Genomic DNA, 22,777 nt, shown 5'->3' with positions numbered 1-22,777 from the left:
CCTTGAATATATATATATAACCTGGTTACACTGAAGAAGTCCGTGACGCTTGATTCCATAATCAGTGTAGTTCACGAGGACGTGATCAAAACATTCGCCTGCGTTCTCACAGGCAGGTAAACACATGGCTTGGTACATACTTATGCAAGGCGTGAAACAAAACATGGGCTTGGCATGGAAAACATTCTCTTTGCGATGGCATGGTTACAAGGGTCCGTGATGAACCTTGATTCCTGACGAGCATTTAGCAGTATTCATAATCCTTCGCGTAATTTATTTGATAGACAATAGAGAGCTGTCACTCACTGAACCAGAGTGGCAGGCAGAGTCAGGCGAACAACAACCATGATCGAGAAACTAAACTTAAACAAGTTCTACGGGAACTAAGAGTCTAAATAAGGGGAGTGAACATAGAACTAACGAGATTAAGGCTAACAAACTAAGGCTTGAATGAGCTTATGAGGATTGAACAAAAACACCCGGACACTACAAGAGAAGCAACAGACTAAACATCAACGTAACCCTGTTAACGAGCTGAACATAAACCAGAAGACACGCTCACAAAAAAGGGCACTGAATAAAAAAATCAAACCAAACCTCAGACCAAGACCCAGATTACAGCAACCCACATGAACAGGAGCCAGGAGTCAAAAACCATGAGACGGGTGAACTTGGGGACAGGGAGTTGCACAGGTGACGGTGACAATGATCTTTTTTCTTTCAGGCTGAAAAATCTAAAATAAAAAAAACCCCACCACCAACCCTGTTCATGGCCTTCTGGAACTTTAGTGCTCCACTAAGCCACAGATATGGCCTTTCAACGCCAGTCTGGCTGTGATCACACTCCCCTGGAATTCTTCAGTACACCAGCACTCCCAGTCCTGATTATCGCTCATTTCACAGTGATTACATTTTTGTGTGAGTGATTGCGGAGTTATTCTGCCGAAGAGACTCGGATAGTCACCGAGAGATCTGAGCATTGAGGTTTACGTCTCTAAATAGCATCTGTTCGATGCTAAATTTCAAAATAAAACAAACATAGTCTCTTAATTAACATGCTCTCTCACATCACAGAATCTGACATTTCTTAAATTAAAAAGAGACATGTGTGGTCACAGCAGGTAGAAAAGAAAACTTTTCTTAACTCGGCTCTAGAAATTTGGCTTAAATGTACCATTTTTAACAAAATCACTTGAATAAAATGCAACCTGAGGACATCAAGATTAGTCCAGGTGGAAGGGTCGAGGGTCAAGTCAGGGACCACTTTCATAATAGACTCAAAAACTGCTTCAAAAGTGTCATTTTGTATTGATGTTGTAATTCTAAATGTTGTCAGTTAACAAGAAATTGTCCAGTTGTTGTGGGGATGAAGCCGTAGAAATGTTTCCAATGCAGAATTGTCCCTGCAGCATGACAGACGCATCATCAGGTTGTAATTCTTTGCGCATTGATCATTGATGAGGTGCCCTTTACAGCAGGTTTTGTGTGTCTGTGTGCTGCACTTGGATGGATTCTGCCGTAAACTCAAGCGCCGTGAAGGTCACAGTGTGCAGGCTTCTAAAGGTGCTGCCGAGCAGATGAAGTACTCAAAAACTGTACTTAAGTAAAAGTACAAATAAACAAATATTAATGTACACTAGTAAAAGCATAAGTACCTGCAAAAATTTCTACTTAAGCAAAAGTGAGTAGGTGCATGATTTATATGTTACTGAAAGCATTAAAAGTAAAAGTACTGGACTATTTTTTTTCTCTGTCCTTTTCTGTGGACCAGTGCTGCTGGTTCTGATGCGCTTTTCTGTTTTGAGTACTGCTAACACGTCAAATAAGTCTTTTAAATAAGACCATGGAAGAGAAAAAGGAAAAAGTGGTTTATTATGAAATGTGCACAGTTCATTAGAAATGCAGTGGAGAAAAAGTCAAATTAGCCATAATTAAATCTACTTAAGCAAAGTACAGATATGTGAAAAATGTCCTCAAGAGCATGTACTTCATTGCTTTTCATCAGTGCTCCTGAGGCTTCTGAGGTGAATAGAAATGATTCAGTTGAGGATGTTTTGTGTTGATCTGCATTATTGTTTTATTATTGTCTTTGCCAGTAATGTTGTCCTGATTCAGAGACAGCTCCATGTTCTATTTAATACTGATTTTGCTGTAAAAGCAACACGTGAACCACGTGAACGGTGTGCAGCTTTTTCAGGTTGCTTGAGGGGGCCAGAAAGAGACATTTCGTCGAGGAGAATGGGACAGTTTTAAATCTGATCAGTATCTCTTTGTGTAGTGTAAGTCCTGCCAACGGGAAAGAAATTCCCTCAGGTCGTCTCCCATTCGATGTGAATGGACAACTCCAAAACAAAATGCAACTCTCCTACGGGAGAAAAAAAAACCCCTCCCACAATTAAAACACTCCCTTGCGCCATTTTACCACAACAAAGCGTCCACTTCACTATCAGAGACTAAATTGTTTCATGCTGTTTTATGAACTCACCTATGAAGTCAAGTACTAAAAATCTGTGGCAGCCCTTTTTATGACTCGCTGGATTGCAGCTGGATTTGTAACAATACTACTTCAAAGTTAAAGTACTTGTCTTTCATGTGGTGTTCCATTATTTTGTCCAGAGCATGCAGTATCAACAGGGGGTGCAAAGAAGCCCAAAACACATCTATTCTGATTCAGACAGCAGCTAAAAGGCGTTTTATCGGATGAGAATTCTCATTGGGGGCAGCAAAGCTATTTGCGTGCGCGTGTGTGTATTTCTTTAAGGGGTACACGGCTGGTTCTTTACCACCTGGTGCCATCTGCCTCCCTGGTTTCTCTCAGGCCAAACCCTCATTAAAGCTTTGAGGAGTGAGCGTTGACTCAGCAGCTCAGGGTGGTACAGACTGGCTTTGGTTGTATCTTTGATGTATCAAACACCCACCTCCTGTGGGACTGAGAAGTAGCTCTGTACTAACTGATACTGGCTAAAATTTATGAGGCTTACAATTAATTAAGTTGACCTGATGATCTCTGTGGTCCTTAGAAAATATGTATCTTCAGCATCTTTACTTAAAGAGCAACTTCACAGATTTTGAACCTGATTCTTCGGCTCTAGTTTGGCTAGTACTCGTACAGAAATGCCATTAAACTTCCCACTGACTTCCCCGTATAAAAATATCTCTCTACTTCTAGCTGAAAAAGGCCTCCAGGTGACATCACTTGGAGGAACCTTCAGTTCAGATTATGTTATCTTGTTGCTCACAATGTGGAGTTTGTAACCTCAACCTGCTTTTTTGAGAGCTCCCCCAGATGATATCATCTGAACTCCTGATGATGAAAAACTCCTACAAGCTACTGTGAAGCACTCTTTTATTTTGTAGCTGGCTGAGATTTAAAAAAAAAAAAAAGCATTTAATTAATTGGAGAGAAATTCCACTAACTTTTTACTCGAGTTGAACTCACTTATCATTAAAAAGCACCACTCGGCCTGTGTTGACAAAGTTGGCGTTGATGTTTTTGGTCTTATCTTACTTTGGGCTCTGAGACCGAGCCTGGAGTTGTGAAGTTCCTCATAAGATGTTGCCCTTAAAGTTGGATAAAAATATTTTTTTTACTCTTCTCATACAATGAAAATTGAAAATGAAAATGAAAACACAATGAACCTTTGCAAAAAAAAAAAAGCATGTGTGTGTTAGGGTCTCACTGACACACTCTCGGGGTCCTGCTGACTCACTCGATGAACTTTTTACTGAGATAGAGCCACACCTGTCCGTTCTTTGAACACGCGTGTGGCCGAGTTTTTAGTGTGCACAGCATGAAAACACAAATACCTGAACCTACACAGGTAGAGAAGAGATTTAAAGCTTGCTGGTGATGACACGAGAGGATTAGGAACAGGGAGTGGAGAGGCTCCCTTTCAGTTAATGTGCTTGTGTTAACGTGTAATAAATGCTCCAACAAAGGGAACTTTATGTTTGCAATTAGTTTTTAAGTTAAAATCGAATAATAATAATAAAAAAAAAAAAACACAGCTGTATTGCTAATAAAAGACAAGACGAGCCTGGCGTGGCAGGAGAGAGATGGATGTTTCAGCTGAGGTACAAATGTGTGTCATGTTCGTGTTAGCTGGGGCTTAATTTGGATTTTACTGGCATAATTTGAGCCTTAGCACAAAGCTAATGCAGCATTGTGGCTAAGGTGTTTACATCTAGTTTATGTTTTCTTGATATCCTGGAAAATTCCACCACAGCCGTGAGTGTCTCTCTCTCTCTGTCTGCAGGTTTTAGAAAGACACATTTTAAACTGTCGAAGACATTTACGTATTCACATCACGATCAATAACTGTGTTAATCTCCATTCAGGACTTTTCAGTGCTGTAATGCTTATGCTTGATATCCGTGTTGTATTGTTCACTTGTAAATTTTTTTGTAGTTTCTTCAAGGATAATGTGGGTCACAACCCTATGAGGCAGCGTACGAGTGCAGACAGTCACGCTCTTTAATTTCAAAACAAATGTTTCTTTGGAATTAGTGAAAAAAAAAAAAGAATTCACATCCTCATGCACGCGTATGTTTAAGTCTGCTGAGTGACGCCTGTAAAAGCCCCATCACCTTTGATTTCCCTGCTCGACCCATTTAATGTTGTTGACGTGATTTCTTATAACTCGCAAATATGTCTTTGAGTAGTTATCATAAACCGATGAGGCACTGACGTCTGCCTTCCTAGTGTAGCGTAGCTGTCTGATTTATTGCACTTTTTCAACATCAACATCTCGCAGGCCAAATAAATCATGTCAAACTTTGACTTCTTTGACATTTCAAATTACGCCGGGAACCAGGGGTGTCTCAGGGGTTGACAAAAAAAAAAGACGTAGGTAGGCTGGGATCTGATCCTGCACATTTCTGCATCGCAGCCTGATGCTCCTCCCTTTGAGCTGGTTAGCCAGCCCAGGCTCTGCACTGGCCCCTGTCTAGTCCCCCTTCCACTGCTGGGAACAATATTTTATTTCGCCGTAAAAGATTTTTTACGCACAGTGTTGACTCAAAAATGTGGCTGATATGCTTTTTCTCATTCATTTAACATAAATGTCCTAAAGTTATTGTGCAATGCTTAAATTAATGTATCATGGCCCACATACAGATTTAGTTCTCACATTTATCAAAATGTGAGCGTAAAAGCCCGACTGTTATTTTGAGTCGCCAAACTGAGTCGCCGAGCAGCTGCGAAAGGACAAACTTCCCTTATGTAAAGGGGAAGTCTACACCACAGTGCAATGGAAAGGACAGAGGGCAACTAGAGGTGAAAGGTCAGGGGTCACCGCCACCACCCAACAAGATCAAAAAAGGGCGAGAGTCTGTGAAACCGGGAGTAGGTACGAAAAAGGTTGCGGGTATAAAATGTGTGGACCCAGCAAGGGCAACATGATCATCATGGTTTAAAAAAAAATCCACCAAACGTTGTCTGCATTTACACATTTTCCAAAACCTACTCGTCCAGCGGCAGTGTGCTGTCCACTAACAATATTCTCCAATATGCTGCACTCACTATATGCAACGTGTGAAATGCAGTCCTAACATCTGCTTATTAAATCACATCAGCACAAACTGTTAGAGCTGAAACAAAGGACGCACACAAACACGGGATAACAGAGTATAGCTTTATTACACTGACAAAGTTCATTTGACATTACTTACAAACATGTACCTTCAGGATTCTTTTATACACACACGTTCTCTCTCTCACACACACACACACACACGAGTTTGCTCAAGTTTGTACTATCGATTTCACAATAATCTAGCAGTAATGATCAGAAGCTAAATGAGCATCCACTCACATGGATCAGTCAGATGTGAAGCTCCGAGTGCCGCAGACAGACCCACATAGGTCCCTATGATCCCTTCTCTCTATTTACAAAATGGCAGTGGTTTGTCTTGAAAACAACAAATACACACACACACACACACACACACACACACAAAATGGATTCAGTGGCTTTGTTCACAATTCGTGGTGCTGTTCCACTCACTGCTGGTCTTTCCCATCGGACCAGATTTAAAGAGGAGGCCCACAGACGATACAAAAATATAGTACAGCAACTTTCTTGTCATAGCAAAACATTCATACCTGTCCATCAATGGCCCAGTCACATCAGCAGCCATTCACATATAAAGCAGCCAAACAATCTACTACACAGAGCAAAAACGGGGCTTTGACCACAAATGATATTTATGCTTCCATCCCAATTCGGCATCAGGATGCAGTCACACTCACACACTGATGGGGGAGCTGCTATGCAGCTGGCCAATGCTCACCGGACCAACTACGTTGGGGTTCAGTGTCTCGCTCTAGGACACTTCGACATGTGACCGGAGGAGCCGGGGACCAGACCAGCAACCTGTGGGATTGCTGGACGACAGCTCTACCTCGTCCCTGTGATGTGATCCCACTCTTATCATTAAAGTATTTCTTCATTGTGATTTCAAACTGTAATAAAGATACTGAAGGCATAATAACAGGTGATACCAAGTACATTTACTCAGACTATTTCCATTTAGAAAGGGTTAGTGTACTTTGTATTTCACTACATGTGCTTGAGAGTTTGTTACTTTCAAGATGTAAAGTCACAATACAATACACAACCTACTAATAAAGGACTATTTATTATTATGGAGGACAGATCAACTTACCAGATGCTGCTTTTGTCCCACACGTCTACATAGTATCACAGATTTTGGTCCTATTTTAGTTCATTATTAAAAATGTCATATTTTTCACCTTTAAAAGTTGAACAAATCTACACTGTAAAATCTAATTAGGATTCAACAGTGTTTTCTTTTTTATTCTATTTGATTGCTGCCTTTATTTGATAGTCTCTCACTCGTGAAATGGAGAGGAGACAGCAACACAGCAGAGGAGAGAGAGCTGTTGCTCAAACTATGGAGTTTGTAATCACAGTCAACCTGCTTTTTTCCAGAGCTCCTCCAGATGACATCGTCTGAACTCCGACCAAAAACTCATGTGGGTGTTCAAAATCATTCATTTCAATTTACACCCTAAATATAAGCCATAGAAAGTTGAAAATACGTGAAGTTGCCCTTTAATGATGGATTTTGTGTACTTCTACTACCTCTGCATAATGATGCACTCCTGGTTTGAAGATGAACATACAGTATCAAAAGGTTTTCCTTGAAGCTTTGTTAAACTTCTGACCAAAAGCGATAAAAGAGCTTTTACGTCTCTGGCATCACGTCGTTTGTCAAGCTGTATCATTCTGTTGGATACAGCAGGTCCTATCAATAAAATGCAAGAGATACAAGGCCGACACAGATAAAGCCGAAACAGTTTAAGTGACTCACAAAACAATTTCAAAACTTGGTTCTCATTTGCTCTCCTTCTTCTTTTTAAGAACAGCTAGACGCTTTCAGACTTGTAGTGTTTTGACATGATGTGATGGGACATTTAAGGTAAAAAAAAAAAAAAAAACCCACAAAAGGTGCTTCAGAAACATCAGGGGATTCCACAGCACAGACAGCTAAATGTCAGAAGATAATACAAAAGAAGCATCCAGTGAACTGCACACAGGCAGCAGGTTTTGTTTCCTGTTTTTTTTTTTTTTTACACATTCCACCTTCCACCTACACTGCCCTTCCCGACATCACCAACCTCCAGCCTGCTTTGGTTTACTCACCTAAGGCAGCAAAATCTATCTCAGCAAGCTGCATTATCTCTAAGCCACACACACCGGTGGCACGGCGTCGGGTTCGTGGTGCGCGGAGGTGGGAAGGTTTTGTACACGCCACTATGCATGGCCATTTGTCGAATATTCACATTACAAAAAGGCGAAAAGATCCGAGCCACATCCAGATTTTGTAGCACATGCCACCCAGAAGAGAGCAGAAACATGAAATCTATCCTCACTCTGTGTGGGTACAGCAGTCAGCGAGATGAATGTGCTTCTGTGACAGTGGCTTTGTCTGCTGGAAATGTTGGAGGAGGCGTTCCGGTGCCTCGTAATTGTCTGACAGAAGACGCAGGAAAGGTGACCTCTAGCTCCCCGGGGTCGATGAAAGGTCAGAATGGTTGGTGGAAGTCATTAAGTTGAGCCTTATAGTTCACGGAGGCCCCTGTCATTCAGAGATGCTTGAGAAGGTCAAAGGTCGTGGCTCTATGTACATTGAGTGAACAGTCAAAGCTCGAAAAACAGTGTCCAGTGTTTAGGAAGTACACACAATAGTTTTTCATCACCTCCTTCTTGCTCCTCTTCTCATTGTCTGACTCTTCTTTCTTCATCCTACCGTTCTTCCCTCCACTTTCATTCTTCAGGTGCAGCAGTCTCGCTCCACGTGGCAAAACAGAGGGGATTGGCACGGCAAGGATGTGGAAGTGGAGGGTTCGGATGAGGAAGACGAAGAGGGGGAAGCACAGGTGTTGGAGGAGGAGGCGGCGGCAGCGGCTGAGGAGGAGGAGGAGGCCAGGAGAGAGGGGTAAGGGCTCATCTTGTCAATGTTGACGTAGGTGGTGTTGAGCAGGACATAGTGCTCCCCGCTGAAGCTGGAGAAGATGGAGGAGATGCTCGACACCAGCTCGGAAAACGAAGGCCGCCGCTCCGGCTTCGGATGCCAGCACTCGATCATCACTGTGTAGCTGGAGAAGAGGAGAGAGGAGTCAAGACCAAATAGGAAACAGAGGAGGTGCATGCAGGTGCGTCGGTGCTCTTGTTTCACAAAATCCCAAAACACATTTATCTCATCTGGTCACATCGAGTCGAGGTGCCGATGCAAATTCTCAAGTCTGAACATTTGTTGCTTTTGCAAATTTATTGTAGCTGTAAATGAAATGTCTTTGAATCTTGTACCGTTGGTCAAACAAAACAAATAGGTCCAAGGTGTTACCATGGAGACAAGTTGAACGTCTCCAAGCTTCTGTAATTCTTAGTAATGTCTAAGTCTGGCTGTCACGCCTTGTTTTTCTTGTCTTTTTTTTAGCCTCCTCTAAGCAGCGTACAGTTCTGCCTCTCCTCTCCCCTTTTGGAGTGTTTCCATCTAACATTAAATCATCTTTTAGCCGCCATTTGAACTTTATCGCGAGGCTTTCACTCCAAAATGCAGTTAATGTCATCACTCACTAGCTTAGAAGTCTACTATAAATTATCCCTCCCTCACAGGTGTCGTGCATATGAAATGGCTTCTGCCTCAGTGATCAGCCCTGTGAAATCTGCCATTAACTGCTATTATTTTCTTCATTTCCTGGACTGGATAGAGTGACCGCACCACAGATAAAAAAATTAAGAAAAACGGCCCCATTACTACACATTCAAAGTGTCGGCCAATGACTGCTCCCACCCCTGTGAATGATCAGGATGATGAAGAATTGCGAGAGTGTTTGCAGATGTGCATCACCTCCTGATGTCTCTGTTTAATTTACGGCTTGGGAACTGTGGGCCTCCCTCACCTGAACCCTCACACACACACACACACACACACACACACACACAGTGTAACTCATGTAATTCGCGAAGTATGAGCTCACACTTGGCATTCGTTTCAGAGTTTAATTGATAAGGACAACTCAGATACTGCAGTGTTGAGTGAGCTGATCTAGGTAGGAATTCTTTTTCTGTAATTTCATATGACGTTTGGATAAAAATAAATGTATATTTTGCTCGGATTACACTTGCCAGGCCAAGGGGGAGTCAACGTGTTTTAGCAGCAGAAAACCCAGCTTCTCCCAAGGACTGAGACTGACATTTGCTTCAGTGTTATGTATACAGCAACTATCTGGTTTGTTATGCGAATAGATCCAAAGAAAACAAAAAATAATCTGACATAATATTTAAGCAAAATAAATTGTCTCAGCACTGTTTCCGAGAAGCTGCACTTAACTATGGCAGCAAAAAAAAAAGGAGAAGAACAATACAAAATATGTGCTATTCTGGCACTTGTGTTTTGTGCTAAAGCAAGAAAATCGACTTTTGCTTGACCCACGGCTGTGATGACATGTAACGCTCAACTGAGAAGACTAAGGAGCTGTGAGGATGATGTATGGTCTAAACTTGGTGGGGTAAGTTGTATTTATGACTTCCATTGCATATACAACTCTTTCACCTTCACTGTCTCCCACCCCCGTCTTCATGATGTGTTTCAGTGCAGCTCCACAGTTTATCACTCACAACAACTGACCCGTGGCGCCGCGCTAAACGGAGAGAACGACAAGGGAAAAGCATGTAGATACTGCACTCACAGGGCGTCAGGGCAGAACTCAGGCTGCAGCAGCCTCCTCCCCTGCAGGAGGAACACCGTGATGTCGAAGGAGTTCACATCGGAATATGGCGGGGCTCCACGGGTCATCAGTTCCCATAGCAACACGCCAAAGGACCACTACACGAACACAAATGGAAACAAGTCCTTGTTTATTTTTTCATCTATTTGCATTATATTTTCTGCTGTGATGTAAATACAAATGAAACCGTGGCAGAGAGCTGCGAGCGAGGCCTCACCACGTCGGACTTGGTCGTGAACTTGTGTGTCTGCAGACTCTCCAGAGCCATCCACTTCACAGGCAGCTTGACCCCACTCTTATTGTGGACGCTGTAGTATTCTTTATCATAGATGTCTCTGGCCAGGCCGAAGTCGGCCACCTTCACCGTGTAGCTCTCATCCAGCCTGTCGAGGCAAACAACAATTACTTTCTATTGGTTCATCTCTCTTCTGCTCATTTTCCCATTATCATCATCATCATCATCATCATCATCATCATCATCATAATAATAATTATTATTTCTTCTTCTCGCTCTTTCCATTCTATTCTGTTTTAAGCCTAAGCAGTACCCAGGAGACTCTAGACTTGTTTTATTGGGGTGGCCATGCTCAACTTAAGGTGGCACATTTGTTAAATGATTTAAAATATTTTAGCATTTTTGTTAATAATAAATTGTATAATAAACCTAGTGTGTCACAAATTGCAAAATATGTAAATTTGCTACACTTTTTAACGTTAAGTATTCATAAACAAATAATATGAAACTACTGAGGAGAAGAAATCCATCCTTTGCAGGGATAATCATGCTGGTTGGAACTACTACAAAATTCCATTGTGAAAAAAAAAAAAATGAAACCACTGTAAATGTACATAATAATTAAATTGGATCCATTTATAACGTTTCATTTATTGTGACTTATTTCCGCCTCAGATTCAATAAGTTCTCCTTATGCTGAAAGTTCTAGAGCAGGTGCTGACCACCTTTTGGGTGGCCAATCAGAGTTTGGGAGTTGCCAGTGCCCGAACCTCTGGCCCCACCCCTGGCAGTTACACGGGGTCTCCTGTTCTTTCTATTTATGATACGTGCTCATGCAATACTGGACGTACAACATGAACTCACATGCAGTTCCTAGCAGCAAGGTCTCGGTGGACAAACTTCTTGCTGGCCAGGTACTCCATCCCTCTGGCCACCTGCAGCCCGAATCCCATCAGGTCTTTCACTGTTGGGTTCTATAGGAAACACAACCATGAAAGAAGCTGACTGAATTATTTTTACCTCATTTAATGCTGTGTTGACTGGTTGCTTGCATCATTTTTCTATATTATTAAAGGAGAGGTCCCCATTTTTCTGAGTGTGTCCTAAAACAACAGTCAGGCCACCGTGAATGATCCCAACCTGTCAAATGAGCACCTGATTGTTTTAGAACACACGTTACCGAATGTGATCCCGTCCTTTAAATGCTCACCATGCCTCAGTACATTTATCTCGTGTGTACCCTTACATGTCCTTCATCGCGGATGAAGTTTCGCAGGTCACCATGCTTCATGTAAGGCAGGACCACCAGTGGGGAGCCCTCTGGTGGCAGGCAGATCCCGAGAAGAGAGAGGACATTGGGGTGGCTGAAGTCCTTCATGATGATCCCCTCCTTTAGAAACTGGGACACCTCTTCCAGATCAGTGATGCCTTGTAAGAAAGAACCAGAACTACAGTTTACTCTTACTTCATATACGATCGCCTAAGCTAAAGCGTGATAAGAAGTTGACATTTTAAACATACAAAGTTGTGAAGCAACTGGGATGATCTTTGCTAAGACTGCAGTTTCAAGTCAGTTGAAAATAAGGAGCAAGTCTGCTGTCGTGAAATCACTGGGATGGTCATTACATAAAGAATATACCTTTGGGGAATAAGAATGATGATGAAAATCCCTCCCTGAATATCCTCACCCGGACCTGACCCATACCAAATTCCCATTTGCCAATTGCATCCCTGCCTCGGTGTCCTCGCACTTTAGCCTCACTCACTCTGCAGTAATCTGGTTTGGCTGTAAACTGAGGTGAGAGCTCAACGACACACAGACAGACACGGAGACATTTGGTTTTCGGAGCCTTGATTTGAAGGTTGGGTAAAAAAAATTACTTTGTAGCAGTGTGAAGGATGCATATTGCTTTTGGCTTTTGGTCCTGCAGGGAAAGTCAGCTTTGGTGACTTTCCCTTTTGACTACTTGTCAGAGCAATTAGCCTCAAATGTATTATAATGTAATGTAAGAAAATCAAAATTGGTCACATGGTGCCTTAGGAAATCCCAAAACCTAATTAAAGGTTCAAATCCCAGAGGACTAAAGCCCTGCAGACTGAACTCATCATCCATCCCCACAGTGGTTGCTGCCTCCTACAGTTACTGCGTGGGCCTTTCGTTCGTATCGTTCCAGCATCAATCTCCCTGCTCCAACTGACAGGTTACACGATTAGGCGGCACCCTAATGCCGTCCTCACCATCAGACGCTCATTCATCACCATCATCTCAAGCAAAGGATTCAGGGCTCTGATGAGATGAGATGCTTAATGCTATCGATGCGTCATGATATCATACAACAACAATGCAACGTTGGCAAATGTAGGCTGGACTAATTATGGTGGTGAATGTAAATATGTATGGACAACGAGATTGTGTGTGTGTCTGTGTATTCTGACATATGGTTCCTCATTTTGCAAGATCATGTGTTTTTTTTTTTTAAAACACTACTATACTGTAGATCCAGAAGCATTAAGCATCAATAAAATAAAAAAACAACTACATTCAGAGCTGTAATGAGAAGCTGCTGCACATGAAAAATGTGTGAAAAATGTCTAAATGAAAAACAGGGCAGAGCCACGAAAACAGCCACAAAACTGCCTGTATGCATAAGACTGTGTTCTGATATCAATCATGGGCAAAAGTGTCACTTATGTCTAAAGGGGCTGTCTGACCTATATGCAGTACTGTGCAGATGGTTTAGGGAATTAAGGCTCATTTATCACATCGGATCGGTCCTACATTCATTGCGCAGCATGACAATGAGCAGCAAAGAACAATGTGCAGAGCCATGAACAGAAAACCAGATGCAACAGATGGAACGGCCCACACAGAGCCTCAGACGCCGAGTCTAAACCTCCACGGCGCTTGAAACGAGGCACCTTTGCTTTACTTTCAACCAGTGCTGTACAGGAAATTTCCACTTACGGTTCAGGGACTTGACGGCACAGTGTTGCTTCTGCCCGTCCGGTTCAAGCAGAGTGCCGTGAAAAACGCAGCCGAAGTGACCTGCAGGTTACAACATGATGGATTAGTCAGGATTATTCACCATCGGTGAGTTTTAAAAGCTCGTGTTCGAACCTGTAAAGAGCTTCCAAATAACATTTCTGAACACTAAACAAAAGACGACTCCCCGAAAGAACATTTGAGAAGGCGATACACGAGATGCACCACTTTTAGTCCCTTTAAGATAGCTGTCAGTTTTTGGAAGACGCATCAAAGCAACAGGCACCAATGGAGCCACATTTCTTGCTGTGGTGGGTGTAACGTTTGCTTTGTTCTAGCCGTGTGCCCCAATACCCAATGTTCTAATCACAAACATGGCTGGACAGGATAATAAAGGAATCATTAGAACCTCTGAATTTGACTCCCGAGTGCCGACAATGCGGCACCGCCACCTGAATTTCACAGTGACAGAAACAACACTAGAGCATGGATGTGTGCGCTGAGTGTTGCTGCACACACCAGATTCCAATTACATGGGAACATACTTGGCCAATAAATTTGAGTCTGATTCTGATCATATCAGTCTGCTTCATGGCTTGTTGCTTAATGTACTCACCCATCCACTGAGTTTCTAAATCTTGCCCATACATGGACACAACCGTATGGCAGCATCTAAATCACCCAAATGTCTTGCAGGGGAGACATTTTGGCCCATTTTTGGATTTTGTGCAATCGGCCTTTTTCTCTGTGACACAGACCACACATCTGCCAGTTGGCTTGGTGAGCAGTGAGCAGATAAAAAAAATATTCCTGTCTACTCTATAGCAAAGAAGAAAAAAAAACAAAACAAAACAAAACAGTTTAAAACTGAAAGATTAAACTTTTTTTTATGCAAATCAGCCGTGCAGCTGATTCTGTAACTCCACGCACTTGAAAGCTCCTCTCAAGTACCACAGTGTGAGGCACCGTTCATGAATCCCCCACACAACCTAATCACTTATGCCAAACCCTCTTGAGTTATTGTGCATTTTTATTGAGTTATATCTCTTTTTTAAGACACGAGGGCTCACCCCAGACATGAGGCTGTGCAGAGAGAGAATGAGCGCGACGTTCTCCTATCACGTCCGTGCAGATGGCTGAGAGTGTTGGATTACAGCGCTCAGCAATGCACCCTGGGAATACTAGCTGTTAACAAATCATCCTACGCCTCTTTAAAAATCCTGCCTCTTTTCTTCGGGGGGTAATTCAGCCAAAGGCGGGCTAGACTGCCGTTTCTGGGGTCTTTTGTCCCCTCGATGCTGAATTTGATCTGTGGGTCTGAGTTGCCTGCTTAAGTGCCACAACATGCGGTGATTTTGTGTCTTAATGTCGAGCGTGCGCTTTGATAAAGGAGGCAATTCAACTTTTGTAAGAGCTGTACATAAATCCCAAGGTTTAATCTGGGCTTGCTGGGTGATTGTATCAATCGACATTTGGCCAGAATCCCACCAGGAATTGTTTGTAAGGAAATGTGATTTTCTATCCGTCCATACATGAATGCAGGAAGCCGGAGCCTATTCCAGCTGTCATTGGGTGTCATACACATTCACACCTACGGGCAATTTAGAGTCACCATCTGACCTAACGTGCATGTCTTTGGACTGTGGGAGGAAGCCCACACAAGCGCGGGGAGAACACGCAAACTCCACACAGGAAGCCAACGGCTGGCTGGGGGTTTTAACCGGGGGCCTTCTAGCCTTTAAGCAGCGGCCCTAAACACTCCACCACCGTGCCGCCTGGAAATATGACTCTGTGTTATTTTTGCTTTTATTTTTCAACTATCACAGTTTACTGTGGACACAGCCTTAGAATGTTTCCTTTCATAGGCAGCGAGTTCGAGTATTAGCTATGATTCGATCTCTGTGGATAGAACAGCCCATCAGTAAATTAGCTATTATTAACCTCCACTGGTCATGAATACAGTGCATTAACAGTCTATATGAGTGTCTGCACAGTAAGTACAATAGGTCTGTGTGACACCGATCGATCCGACCATCCTTCATGCTTTATTGAGTTATTTACCCCTTTGTATTTAATTGTTTTTCATGATTATGCTCATCCATTTGAAGCTGGAGTAAAAAGCTTTAATTTGCTTGATGGGGCTCTTAATTGCACATAACCGAGCATCATAGTCCCTCCGTCACCATGATGCATCACTGGCCTCTTCTGATATCGCTCCTACACTGGCACTTTGCGTAATGATTGCACAGTTCTGCATGTGCTTTTTAAAAGCCTGGACGCTGTATTCTGCATTGACTGGATCTCAAGATGACAGTTTCAGCTCAATAAATGTCGGCGTTGCTACTTTATTTTGCACATTAGCAGACAGTAGCTCCTTCCTGGCAAAAGTCATTTGCAGCAAAATAATTTGCGCATTTTGAGTTTGTTTCTTTTAAATAAACTCAAGAAGAAATTATCGTGTCAGGAGAAAAAATAAACACCCTAAACAAATTGTAAAAGTAAAAGCAATGTCACTAGACCGTTTTGATTTGGGCACAAACAAACTCGAGACTCGATTCCCGCACTGACCTCGGCCGATGACCTGGTTGAGGTGAAGCAGCAGCTGGTCCCTGGCAATCACCACGCGCTGCACCTCGGTCAGCAAGTCTGGGTGGAGACAGGATGGGTCAATGTGGACAGGTGCCATCAGTAAGGGCGACACCAGCTCACTCTCCATCCCGAGACCCATCCCCATTCCTCCACCCAGCGCTCCCAGTCTGGGAGACAGGAGCTCCCCGTTGCCTCCGTAGACTGGAGGTACAGCCCGGCAGGCCTCAGGCCTGTCAGTGCCCTGATCTGGAGAGGCAAGAAGCAGAGAAGGTCAAAGGTCAGTGACTGTAAGAGTGGGGCCTCCAGAGGTCAATTTGTGTTACAGGATCAAAGAGGGATGGCTATAAAGGTAGAGAGCAATTTGACACTGTAATGAAAAGCTGGCAGAGCTAGAAAATCAAAGTTTCTGATTTCGCTCCTGTTGTTAGTGGAAAGAGAACAAATGCACAGAAACTACAGCCAAATTGACTTGGCAAATATCCAAATTGACAGAACAGAAGCCTGAAGCTGACTTTCATCTACAGATTCTGCACCGCAAACTGTCCCTGAGGACAAGCATTAGTTTGTTAGTACATCTCTGTAAGCAGCAGGACAATGGCTCATCACCCTCAGGATCATAATACAAGGAGCTCCCACCGTGCCCTGAGGGTCCACGGGTGACAGACCCAAAACCACAGGTGAGTTTAAAAGAAAATTTGCCTGAACTGAGCGGTGTGTTTGAAACCTGACATGACCGTTAGACAAGAAGATATTTCCATTTCCTATGAAGTGACAGGAGACTGCAGTGGACACATCACCTCAAACAAAAAGGTTTGAGAGGCGAGTAAAGGTTCAAACCTTTATGTGCTACTGTAGAGTTATAATAAGAATTAAACTCATTTCCTATGCGGCATGTAACGTAAGAAGAGAGGAATCCCTCAGCTCTATGGAGCTTTCAAACCTTTTTAAAGTAATAAAAAAATTCTTTTTAGTTGAATCTGCACAAAAAATTAATTATTATATTATTTTAATGCTATTGTAAATGCAATGTGTGTAGTTTTTAACATTCCTGCTTCCTAACTGTGTGAAGGGGTGGTGACACAATCTGAGAGTTAGCAGGAAGTGACAACACGGAGCATCTCTGCCGGGTTCAAACGCTTCCGTTCTATGCTTGTTAGTTCAGAACATGTACAGCATGCACCTCTAGCTCAGCATTCAGCCCCACAAGGAGGGAAGCAAGTAGATTGGAGGGAGGTAGAGACGTGGGATGGGGGGGAATGAAGATGTCAGGTGGGATTATCTGGTTGACGTACCCTCCAGCAGGGTTGTTCTATAGTCGACTGACTCGTGGGAGACCATTTCGTTAGTGGGGCTGACGCTCCTCGCATTAGCCAGCCTGTCCAGGTGCTGGATGTGACTCCGGCCATCATACCACACCTCGGACAGATCTAGAGACAGAGAGGGAGGGACAGAGGGAGAGCAGCGGAGAAGGAATGATGGACACGTGAGGAACGAGTGGATGGAATTGTGACGGACAGAATGATGAGACAGAGGGGAAACGAGAGGGCAAAAGAGGCGGGGGGAGGGGGGGGAGGGGGGGGGGGTGAAGAATGAACAGAAAGAAAGAAGGAGGGGTGGGAGGAGAAAATTACTGAGAAAGGCAAAGCGTCTCACCAGCGTTTTCGCCCGCACACAAAAACTTTCAGTGAAGCCGCTCGGCAAAAACAAGACCCAGCAAACACACGTGCACACAGGTTAGAAAAGATTAGCAGAACACACACACACACACACACACACCGAACACACACACACAAACACACACACACACTGCAGGGCTGGGATCAAAACAAAACAAATCTTAATATCATTGTTGCATTGTAGCATTATTGTCTCTCTCTCTCTCTCATTGATTTCACATTTAATGTCCATATATCTTATTCTTTCTGTTATTTGTGACAGAGGCACATGATATTTATTTTTACAATATACACTTTCACACAATCTCAATGGACAAATTTCATCATCAAACTGGACTTAACCTGACTGACTAATATTTCAGAGTTGTGATCTTCTCTGAGGCGATAGGCGAAAGACACCGTGACATCAAGGCCGGTCTATCGCTAACATCTGTATATGTGGCTCTATTGGACTCTGCTCCTACCATCAATGTGTTTGTTCCTCCTCCACATCAGCAGCGTTCCCAGCATCACTAGCAGCAAAGTCACGCACATGCAGCCCACGATGAGGCCCGTGTAGTCCTGCTCCTGCGCCAGCATCACCTTGCCCAGATGCCTGATGGAGTCCGCCTGTCGCCACTGAAATGGACGAGGGGAGTGACTGTTAATAACAGTAACACAGTAATTACCGAAATCTCCCGGGAGATCAGAAATCCCGTTTTGCCACGTGACATGTTTAACGTTTAAAAGTGGCCATCAGTGGTTATGGTGTCTCAGTTTTAGAACAATAGTGCATGACAACGATTCAACCGTCTTCTTCTGTCTCATTGGTGGACATCCGTGGAATGTTACTGAGTAGTAAATCACTTGAACTCTACCCAATCTTGCCCAGTCTTGCTGAAGGCCAGACTAATGGCAGAAACCCCCTGAAAACAGGCAAGTAGTGCTGATTGCTCCAGCACAGGCCTGACTCAGACCTCAGGCATTTTAGGACCAACGCCAAATATTAACCGTGATAAGACACTATCGCCTAAAACTGTAGCACCAGAGACCAAACAAATGTGTTGCTGTGCCACACATGATGCGCACTATGTCATCCGGGGCATATTTGGTGTACACACAAACATGTAAATGCCATGAGGCTGGCATTTAGACATATCTCTCTCTCACACACACACACAGAGAATCGGCTGCCACTGTCTGAAGTGAGATTACATCAGTGATATTGCTTCTGCCATTATTGGGTTTAGTGGAAATGAGGTTTCTGCTGGTGCCTGCTGCTGCAGATGGGACAGTGCGCGTGGGCGTGTGCATGAAAAACGAGTGTCTGGGCATGTCTGGAGGTGGAGGATATATAATTGTGAAGAGCTGAGGGATATTGGTGGGCCCCTTCCCAGAGATAAAAGCTTGTTCTCTCAAAGCCAGTTCGCAAGTCACCAGCGATGAGCCTGATAACGTCTGGACTGGGGCACGGAAGGAGACCGCTGGGTGCTATCTCTAAAGATGACATGAGGACGTCTGCAGCTCAGCATGTCTTATCTCCTATCCAATCTCTTATAACCCGCCAGGATGTTTGGAGGGCTGCTTATTGCGAGCAGGGATGACAAATCTCACAGGTAACGTGCAGGGCACTGTGGTGTGGTTTGAAGAGAAGACAAAATCAGCCATGTCATGTAATCACTGAGCCTCATGCAAGAACATTTTCGCAGTCAAACAAATGTTAAGTGCACAAACATGACGGAAATAGTTTGTGTTGAGGAGCTTCGCACCTACAAAATTGCGCAGAAGCTGTGATGTAAGCAGCACGTAGAGCCTCGTGCAACACGCAATTGTGTCAACACCAAACCCTTCACTTCCACAGAGGGCAGGACCATGTCGTTCCAATACAGATGTCTGTGTGCGATCGTGAAAATCGTGGGGTTGAATGAACACACAGCACTAACAAATCTGTAGGACGTGTTTCATGCAGCATTGAGGTGAGACTAGAGTAAAATTATCAGTTTTAACTGTGTTCTACGTGCACATAATACAAGTCGCCCTTCTGCAAAAGAACAGTCCGCGTGTGCATGAGGCCCAGTCTGTGGTTATGTTCCTCGAACATAGCGAAACTACGACCCCATTTCCAAAGAACATGTTTAACACGTCGCCCCAACTTTTTTGGAATTGCAGTTATACTTCTACTTCCATTTGAGAAGCTCCTGAAAGTGAGCCTAAATCTAATCGCTACACCTGTACATCACCTCAGACGGGAGCATGGGAAGCTAAAAGCACTGAAGATCAGAATAAATACGTCTTAGAATGTCAGAATTTAATGTGTGTGTGTGTGTGTGTGTGTGTGTGTGTGTGTGTGTGTGTGTGTGTGTGCTGGGCCATACAGAATGTCTCCTTCTCACGACTCACAGGATGCTTGACTTGCAGTCAAGTGACAAGACAGCTGGATGCTGAGCCCTTTCACTCAACATGCTGCAATAAATTCTCCCCGAGCTGCTTTTTTTAATTTTTTATTTTTAAAAACGTTTTTTTTTTTTTAATAAGGGACTGCATTAGGAGGACAGGAGGAGTTACTGAAGGATCTGGAACGCAGAAACAATGTAGTATTTCCTAGAGCGGAGAGCTCAAAATGGCTGCCGGCACAATGATCCTGTTGACCGCTCGAGAGTTCACACGCTGGAGCTCGTCGTTGCCTTTTTGTTTTAGAACTTATCATGTCACTTAAAAAAAATACATCAAATGAAAATCAACACAGAAACTGATGACTATATTCTGCCTTACTTCATCTGTCATCACTGTGTTATGTTATTGCTATGTGGTGAGTCAGCCTCCTCCTCCCCCTCCTCCTCAGAAACAGGTGCCATGATATGATACGATACATTTTACTGCTGGAATTCCTTCTTTAAGCCCGATTATACAAACACAGGAGACGTTTCATATAAATGCATCACAAGATGTTTTATGGATCTCTGCTGTATTGTATTTGCTTGTCTCCAAACAGCTGTTGTATGGAGAATATTAAAACGCTGCATACTTTTGACTCACAGCATGAACACACGGTTCTGTTTTAATCTCTCTGGGTCTATTTTGTAGCTATATTTGGTTGTTGTGTTTTTGTTTCAGAGCCTGTTTGTGGTCGTTATGTCGTTATAACCTTTGGGTCATTTTGAAAGTTTTTATGGACTCTCAGGTCCTTGGCACATCTCCACTGTCCACGGTCCAAGGCCATGGTCGGCCTCTCTGTTCGTTCATGTTCGAACCCCTTTTTAGAAACAGGTATGTCCTAACAGTATAATTATTGGCATAGTTTTTACTTCAAAAGCAAAATGAGCTAATTCAACTCACATGCAAGTGAAATTAATCTGCAGCACAGGTAAACAGTTTCACACACCCTGATGCGCACACGCCCTGCATCCAAACGCCACTTCAAAAAGCCTCCGAAAGATTTCCATGCAGAAAACCCGGAACAAGACTTCTATTGAGTGGATTGGGGGGGTTGTGCAGGTGTGTGTGTGTGTGTGTGCATGTGTGTGCGAGACAGAGCGTGTGCTTAGGTGTAACTGTGGTGAACTGGGTGTCACCCTAAACAAAAGGCTATCATACTTCAAGAAAGTGTCTTTGTCGACCAACTGTTGCACAGGTAAAGATGAGGTGCACACACACACACACACACACACACACACACACACACACACACACACACACACACACTCAGATGTGGTATATTCTTGTGCTTGTGTTCATGTCCAAAATGCAGCTTAACTAGACAAAAAGCCCACAGTTTGATGACTCAGTACTGATGGGGCCTCCTCTCCTCTTTCTCCGGCGTTTCCACGTGTCTGTATATGCATGTGCAGCTGTGTCTCACCTCCACCTGTAGCTCCTTGGCAGTTGCAGCCTGCAGCTCGGTGGGAACGGTGCACTCCAGAGTGTTTCCCACCAGAATCAAACTCTCACAGCTGCGGTTGGAAACGGTCAGAACCTGACACTTCATAGCCTCCCTGTCCATCCGGTCACCCTGGAGTGGAAGGGAAGGATGAGGAAAGAGAGGTCAGAGATGCAGGGAGAAGGATATTATTGATCAGTTTTTATGCAGGGATGTGCTTAAAGAGTGAAGGTGCCACGTCTTTTAGTGAACCCAACATACAGTATCTGCTTGAAATGTGAACGCAAGTGGAAAACGCCGCCTAACTTTGATGTCTCGATGTGTGTGTGCTTATGTGTGTGTGTGCGTGAGGTGTTCAGGCGCCGTACAAAGTGTAGAGAGGCTGCATTTCGAACACACCCAGAGCCAAATTGTCTGTATGAATCACAGAAAACCCATCTCGCCAACGTAACAAGTATCTCTTCATGCCCAGATAAAGTTCTGTTGTCTCTGCATGTTCGCGCAAAAGTAAAAAACAAATGTAGAAAGAACTTTTTTCCTCACTAATCTACACTCAGTGGTAAATCATGACACAGTGAAAACAGAATTTTTGATTTGTTCTCTTTAAATGTATTAATGATAAAACAACTGGAACATCAGTCGGTACTTTTGGCAGTAATTACAGCCGCAAGTCATTTCGGGTGTGACGCAACGAGCTTTGCACACCTGAAATGGGGGATTTTCTTGCGATTCCTATTTACAAATCCTCTCAAGCTCAGTCAGGTTGGATGGGGGCCGTGGTTGCACAGCCATTTTCAGGTCCCTCCAGAAAAGGCTCATTAGGGTTCAAGTCAGGGCTCTGGCTGGGCCAGTCGAGGACATTCACACAGTTGTCCCTAAGCCAAGCCGCTCCCATGTTGTCTTGGCTTTGTGCTTCAGGTTGTTGTCATGTTTTCATCTCTGCTTCACTCCACTCAGCTTTCCCTCAACCCTGCTGCTGACGGTGGCATCATGCTGCGACGGTGTTGGGGAGATCTGTGCCATGCAATAATCCTCTCTCTGAGCTCTGCAGGCTTTTGACCTCATGGGTTTTGCTCTGATACTGTGCATTGTGCACAAAAGGAACTCTGTGATAGTGCTGATAACAGGCGCTCACTGTTATGCATCAGTCTATGACATTATCACAAACTAACTGGCACAC

General features: G+C 43.7%; 1 protein-coding gene across 2 annotated transcripts in view; it reads right to left on the bottom strand.

Annotated features, from left to right (window-relative positions):
* Positions 1–5,619: 5,619 nt before the first annotated feature.
* met (MET proto-oncogene, receptor tyrosine kinase) overlaps positions 5,620–22,777 on the bottom strand; it is a 55,174-nt gene continuing 38,016 nt past the window's right edge. The window contains exons 12-21 of one of the 2 annotated variants that reach the window (XM_067493187.1): positions 21,580–21,729; positions 18,206–18,359; positions 17,358–17,492; positions 16,045–16,311; positions 13,459–13,539; positions 11,740–11,921; positions 11,358–11,467; positions 10,476–10,641; positions 10,220–10,356; positions 5,620–8,623 (exon numbers count right to left, since the gene is read on the bottom strand). In XM_067493187.1, coding sequence (XP_067349288.1) covers positions 8,299–8,623; positions 10,220–10,356; positions 10,476–10,641; positions 11,358–11,467; positions 11,740–11,921; positions 13,459–13,539; positions 16,045–16,311; positions 17,358–17,492; positions 18,206–18,359; positions 21,580–21,729 — 1,707 coding nt within the window. In that variant the 3' untranslated portion in view covers positions 5,620–8,298. The remainder of the gene's footprint in view (positions 8,624–10,219; positions 10,357–10,475; positions 10,642–11,357; positions 11,468–11,739; positions 11,922–13,458; positions 13,540–16,044; positions 16,312–17,357; positions 17,493–18,205; positions 18,360–21,579; positions 21,730–22,777) is intronic. The other variant, XM_067493188.1, reaches the window with a different exon arrangement.

Source organism: Channa argus, chromosome 23, assembly GCF_033026475.1.
Source record: "Channa argus isolate prfri chromosome 23, Channa argus male v1.0, whole genome shotgun sequence".
Classification (NCBI taxonomy): Eukaryota; Metazoa; Chordata; class Actinopteri; order Anabantiformes; family Channidae; genus Channa; species Channa argus.
This window is presented reverse-complemented; position numbering and strand designations above follow the sequence as displayed.